This window comes from Cannabis sativa, chromosome 1 (assembly GCF_029168945.1).
Source record: "Cannabis sativa cultivar Pink pepper isolate KNU-18-1 chromosome 1, ASM2916894v1, whole genome shotgun sequence".
In the NCBI taxonomy this organism is placed as follows: domain Eukaryota; kingdom Viridiplantae; phylum Streptophyta; class Magnoliopsida; order Rosales; family Cannabaceae; genus Cannabis; species Cannabis sativa.
In genome coordinates, this window is record NC_083601.1 from 48830114 (window position 1) to 48837229 (window position 7116).

The 7116-nt window shown below is 41.1% G+C and overlaps 1 protein-coding gene across 1 annotated transcript; it reads left to right on the forward strand.

Moving 5' to 3' along the window:
* The first annotated feature begins 308 nt into the window (after positions 1–308).
* LOC115718100 (uncharacterized) lies at positions 309–3320 on the forward strand. The gene is made up of 3 exons (XM_061110450.1): positions 309–312; positions 808–1034; positions 1152–3320. The coding sequence occupies exons 1-3, from the start codon at positions 309–311 to the stop codon at positions 3318–3320; spliced, it is 2400 nt and encodes a 799-aa protein (XP_060966433.1).
* Positions 3321–7116: the final 3796 nt, after the last annotated feature.

A 7116-nucleotide genomic window follows, 5' to 3' on the forward strand; every position in this document is an offset into this window, starting at 1 on the left:
TGCTTAAAAGTTAGAAGTGGTGTTTAATTATACCACCCTCCTAAAAATTTTGTAACTATCCTAATCTTTAAGTGGTAACCCCAAAATACTCCTCTCCTCAAACCCAAAGCCAGCCTCCTCTTTCTCTCTCTCTCTCTCTCTCTCTCTCTCTCTCTCTCTCTCTCTCTCTCTCTCTCTCTCTCTCTCTCTCTCTCTCTCTCTCTCTCTCTCCATCACTGCCGCCGACTGCCACTGTGAACTCTCCTTGTCCCAGCCGACTGCAACCTCCACCATTTTTACCCTCAACCTCCACCTCACTTAACAAAGCAATGGGTAAGTGTTTTTCTTAGTAAATAGTGTAGTTTTTTGTTGAATTGCATGGATCTGAACGTTGTTAGTTGTAATATGTGACTTTTGTGTCCTTGAAATGGAGGTAGAGTTTGTGGCTAACAGTCTGTGTTTTTCTGGGTTTTTTTTGTTTTTTGCGATTTTATGCGACATCATGCGATGTTTTGTGCGATGTCATGAGAAATCTGAGGTTAGGGATGACATGATTAATTTTGGCGACTTTGTACGATTATTGTACTATTTTATATGCGATAGTGATGTTTGGCGATTTGTGTGCGATATGTTGTGCGTCGTTATGCGATTTTGTTGATTTCCAGATATTGTGCGACTTTATGCGATTTCTTTCCTTTGTTGTGCGATTATTGTGCGACATCATAACTGGTTTATATTATGTTAGCTTAAGGCGATATTGTGCGATATTGTGTGCGATATAGTATGGTGATTTTTAAATGTAAGTTTGTTTGTATTTCTTTGGGACAGATTCATCTGTATTTGTGCATGTACTGTATGATGGCGTTTGGACTTTGGAGGGTTTCAACTGGGTATTTGATTCCTCAAAAAGTAAGACATTGATATTGGACATTGACTGTACACTGAAAAAGTTGCGTGAAGTTTTGCATGAGGAGTTGGAGGTGGACCCCTTAGTGTATGAATTGAAGTTAGAAGTTCTTTACATGTACATGAAAGGCACTAAGTTTCCACCTGAGGTTTTAGTGAAAGATAGTCAACTACGAGTGTTCTTGAGCATGAAGGCAAAAATGAGTGTGGACAACTTGTTGCCACTATTTGTGACTAAGGTGAAGAAGAATGTGAATTTGGAGTAGACTCCCCGAAATGTAACCCGTAGAAGTGTTGTTGGGACCTTTGTCCCAGAAACTGATCTGGGGGTTAGTTTGGACGAGCAAGTTGGCACTAATGTAGATGATGAGAGAGTGGGTATCGAATTTCATCATTCAGATGAGTTCGATGCTCCCTTTTACAACAATGATCCTGTGGTTGATTTGGGTGTGGATGATGATGTGGCTGCTGATGTACCTCCCCTGAGGATGGAACTAACTCCAAGCAACCAAGTAGAGCGACAAAGAAGACCCCCCCGTAGTGAGAATTGCCAAACACCAGGAACTAGTAGCAGTCGGCCAGGTCCTTCTGATAGTGCTCCTGTATCTGAATTTGAAGTTTCTACTAAATTCAAACCTCTTGTGTGGACAAGGGAAGACATAGAGGAAAATAATGTGTATACAACATCTCTTAGTGGTACGCCTTCAGGGGAGATATATCTTGGCAAGTTGTACAAAAACAAGGAAGAATTGAAGAATGTAGTGGGAAGGTATGCACTGAAAAATAATTTTGAGTGGATGGTAAGTAAGTCTGGCACTGATGTGTTTTACGTTACTTGTAAGGATGAAAATTGTAAATGGAGATTAAGGGGGAAGAAGAAGGCACTTTGTGACATGTTTGAGGTTACTGTGTTTCACAACGAACACACATGTAACTTGGATTCTAGACATTCTGATCACCGGCAAGTAGCACCGTGGGTCATTGGTCACATTATTAAGAACAAGTACACATCAGATGGATCTAACTACAAGGCAAAAGACATACAGAGGGATATGTTTGATGAATATGGCATCAAGATGAGTTATGAGAAAGCTTGGAGATGTAGAGAGAAGGCAGTTATGTACAAGAGGGGTACTCCAGCAGAATCTTACACGAAATTATATGGTTACTTCTACATGCTGGAACAAAAGAATCCAGGCACTATTACTGACATTGTCAGCGAGGATAACCGGTTCAAGTACTATTTCTGGTCACTCGATGCTTGTAGGAAGGGATTTAAGTTTTGTCGTCCTGTGATTAGTATCGACGGAACATTCTTGAAGACGAAGTATGGAGGAACACTGTTAGTTGTTGTTGCGTACGATGCAAACAACCAATTGTTTCTGGTAGCCTTTGCAATTGTTGACAGTGAGAATCATGACTCTTGGAAGTATTTCTTGCGGAAGTTGAAGGAAGCCATTGGTGAGGTTGAAAATCTTATGTTCATATCGGATAGGCATCAAAGCATTGAACATGCTGTTGATGTTGTTTTCCCAGAAGCATGCCACTGTGCATGCTTCAAGCATATTACTATGAATGTCAATCACAAGTTTAAGACTGATGTATGCAACAAGCAAATATGGCTTGCAGCTTACGCATGGAACAAGACGGAATGTGATAGGCATTTTGAGGTGCTGAAACAGATGGACCCTGCCATTGCTACATACGTCGAGCAAATAGGGTTTGAAAAGTGGGCTCGTCCTTATTGTCCAGGCGATCGGTACAACATAATGACAAGCAATGCTGCCGAAAGCTTCAACAAGGTGACAGAAGAATTCAGAAAATATCCAATAACTATTTTGGTTGACTTCATCAGGTTCACACTTCAAAATTGGTTTGCTTCTCGTCTCGAAAAGGCTAGTAAGTGCGCTACTCCTTTGGCTATTACTTTTGAAAATGATTTAAAGGATCAACATAAAGATGGTATGTTCAGGAGTGTCCTTCGTAATGGTGCCCAATTGTTCAACGTTGGTACGAGTCCTCAAGGTGAGAGAGATGGTGATGTAAACTTAGTGGAGAGAACATGCACTTGCGGACTTTTCCAAACGCTCAAAATCCCTTGTCCCCATGCATGTGCCGCAGCAGTTAGTCAGAATGTGAGCGTGTACACACTTTACTCTCCATATTACACTAAAGAAACGTGGAAGAAGACCTACGATGCCACAATTAATATTGTTGGTGAGGAGGATGAGTGGGTACTACCGGAACATATCAAGAACATAAGAATCGGGGTACCAGTGGAGAAAAAACCAGTAGGTCGGCCTAGGAAGAGCAATGCAGGTAGAAGACCCACGAAGCGTCGACCGTCTAGTGGTCAGGTGGAAGTGGAACCTCGTCATTGTTCGCTATGTCACAGTTCAGGGCACAACAGAGCTACATGCAAAGCTCGAGTTTGAACCATTTCTCTAATATTTAAATGAATATGCGTTGTATTGGTGGTAGTTGGATATTGTGCGATTTTCTCCTAGATTAATACTTTTTTGGTTTGTTTACCGACTTTTAGGCGACATTATGCGATTACTGTGCGATTTTTAACTGACAGAAACTTGTTTTTTAGTTTGTTTTGTTCTGTAATTTCTGGTGACATTATGCGATTATTGTGCAATTTTGTGCGATGTTAACTGCACAGGATCTTGTTTTTTAGTTTGCTTGGTTCTGTATTTTTTGGCGATATTATGCGATTAGTGTGCGATTTTTGTGCGATGTCAAAATAATCGTGATTGTTTAGTTTGTTTGGTTCTGTGTTTTTTGGCGATATTATGCGATTAATGTGCGATGTTAATGCGATTCTTACCAAAATAATTTTTCAAGATGTCATGATTTGACAGGTATTTATCAAAAATTAAAAAAAATAAAGAAATTGATACAAGCAACAATTTAAATAGCTTTAAATTTACTTGTTATATATAATTTTGGTTAGATTATAATACAATTACAAAAGGGGAGTTTATGTGTATAAGAATAACATTAGAAAAACCTACAAAAAACTACCATGTCAAGTTCTGGTAAAATAGGTCCACACACCACCTATGTCTAAAGGTGAGCATGTTATCATCATGAACATGCTCCAACGACCGTTCCAGCATCAAGTGCTCAATGTGCTCCATGGCATACATTCCACAATTGCCACTAAAAAAAAATACTAAATATTAGCAATAATTAAGTTAAGTAATTCATAATGGAGTGCAAAATTAAATTACTCAAATTATACAAAAAAAAAAAGAGATTCACCTGCTATTCGTTTGTGGTGCAACCTCAGATGTAACTCGTCTATAATGCAGGGGTAGGAGCTGACTGAGATCACCCAACTCCACCGGATGTACATAATTGTTGTATGGGAAATAACCGCTAGCTCGGATTAGATTCGCAAATAGCTCGCTGTAAGGCTTCAAATATGACTCCATGCGTGCCTCAACGGTGCCACCAATATCAGAATCATATACAATGATCTCCCATTTCTCGATATCCACCTCAACTGCCACCCAGTGGCGCTCTTTGGGAAGGTGCAACACAAAGTATATGTACTCCTGGTTCTCCCAACATGGCAAGTATATGTGCGGTATCCCCTGCACGTAATTCATAACGCCATCATCCCATTTCATCTTGCTCTTGTCACCCTCATACATATTCCAAAACATGGAAAAGAACTGTGGAGCAGATGTGTCCAAAACTACACCTTTTCGAGTGTAGACTTCTGGGTACAAGGTCCGTCTTCTTCTCAATAAGTGCGCCATGGCATCAATTTGCTGTATTCCAAAAGAAAACAGTAAGACAGAAATCGCATAAAAGTCGCACAAATATCGCATGAAATCGCACAAACCAATTACCAAAATTATTTCGAACGTCGCACAAACATCGCACAGTAATCGCACATAAGTCGCAACAAATACACAAATCACTGAATAATAATCGCACACACATCGCATATAAATCGCATAAAAGTCGCATAAACAGATTAAACATTAAGTGCAAATATAGCATATAAATCGCATGTAAGTCGCACAGAAAATGAAAAACACAATAAATTAATTCTGTTAAGAAATAACTTACAGCATCGTCGAGCCATTCGTTCAGCACCATCAATTTCACGAACCAAGATCTAGTGGCTTCGCCAGTGTGAACATCCCTAGGACGGCCATTGTCCCTAGCATAAGTAATCCACTTCTGGAAAAATTTTAACAGCCGGGGGTCCGCCGGTTTCAATGTGTCTACTACCACGGGCCCATGTCTTTGTTTCTTCTTCCCAGCTGTGTAGTCATTCAAGAAAACCGGCTTCCGCTTTCGCCTAAGCCTACAGAACTCCACCCCATCTGGTGGCCCCTGCAACTCTTCCACATCCTGAGATTCTGTATCACCCAGCGAAATGACAATGGCGTTTGTAGGAGTAGAAGGAACGTCACATACGTCAGGTTGCCAATCTTCTGGGTAGACATCATCATCATCATCATCATCATATGTCGGTGGTGATGGATGTACCGTCTGTAATGGCTCTGCCGTGTCAGATGGATGTGTGGGGTCTGATTGCTGTGCCGGCCCTGATGGTTGTGTCGGCTCCGAAGGCTGCTTCTGTAACAAACTTATCACGGTCGCAATTTGATCCATGATAAGATTCTTCATCTCTTTCTGACTTCTCTTGAAGTCAGCCTTCATCTCAGTCTGGGCAGTGAGAATCGCAAGTTGTTGCGCTTCTACCTTCTCCAACCTCTTAGCCAACAAGAGGTAGTCGGAGTCATTGGGTGGAGCAGAGCTTGGGGGCACAGTGGTAGATGCTGGGGGCACAGTGGCAGATGTGGAGGCGTCTGCTGTTTCCTTGGGTGGGGATGGTGGAATAATTTTGGACCTTTTAACATATTCTGCCACCCGTTGGGCTTGGGTCTCGAATGCGGTCGAATCTTGCGCCCCGACTTATGTTTCTTCGACCTCATCTAACCCCATTTCTACTGTGGGGACCTCATCCTCACAATTGTTCTTTCAGTAGTCAACCTCCCAATTCCGAGGATACAAAATTTGAAGCACACCATCTGAAAGAAAGCCAAATAAACATTTAACATTCAAAATCGCACAGTAATCGCATAAAATCGCGGACACTGACAAATTAACAAGTACCGATTATCACACATAACTCGCACAAACTCGCATACATATCGCCAAAAAAATCAGAATAGCAACAAGGTCAAATCGCACAAATATCGCATAAACTCGCATAACATCGCATAAAATAACTGTTCTAACACTAACATAATAAATCGCACAAAAGTCGCCAAAACATCGCATAACATCGTATATGAAAACAGATTGACAAACAGAAACATGCAGAAATCTCATACATATCGCATTAAAATCGCTTAAAATCGTATAAAATCATAGTTTCACAATTTAAATACCAAAAAAACAAAGAAACTAAGATTGACATACCCTTTTCTCAAATAGTGCAGCCACGTCAGGTTGCTTCACATCATGTCTCGTAACGGAATCGGGAGTACTCCAATTCAACATTCGAGGGAATCTAGTCCCTCTGCACTGCCCATACTTCTTCCCCAAATCTTGCATCACCTCGAAGGCCCAGTATTGCAGCGCTGGGGCATATCCATAGACATTGTACTTTGCCTCCGGTTGAGTAATTTTTTTCTCCGTCTTCCCTTTCTTCTTCATCTTATCTTTAGTAGAGACCTTATCAATGTAATTCTTCCTCAGGTCACTCATACTCTTAGTTGTGGATGACAATAACTTCTGATAAGAAAGGAGGCCCCACGGATACTTGAAGAAGTTTTCTACGTTTTCTACCAGCTTCAGCATATCCGTCCAGATATAAACACCCTCAGCCCTTGATAGAAGAACACCCTCAACAAATGTGCACAACCCCAACTTGTACACATCGTCCGCCACATCGCAGGACTCAAAAGCTAGCCAAAGGGTTTTGAAAGTGACCCGTTTGACATTATTGAGGTAGCCCCACAATATCCGATCAGACTCACACAGTGTACTCAAATCTTTTGTTGAGGGGCCACCGCTCATCTTTAGTCCGGTGATCAAACCAAACTCAGACCGCCCAAATCTGGCTTCAGTTTTATCCACGTAAAACCATACTTCATCATTTTTCACCTCAGTCACTTTCGTTTTCCTCAATAGCAGTTGATGCACAATCACCCCAGAGAATTTCAAATCACTGGCATTCCAAAAAACTCCAAAGGG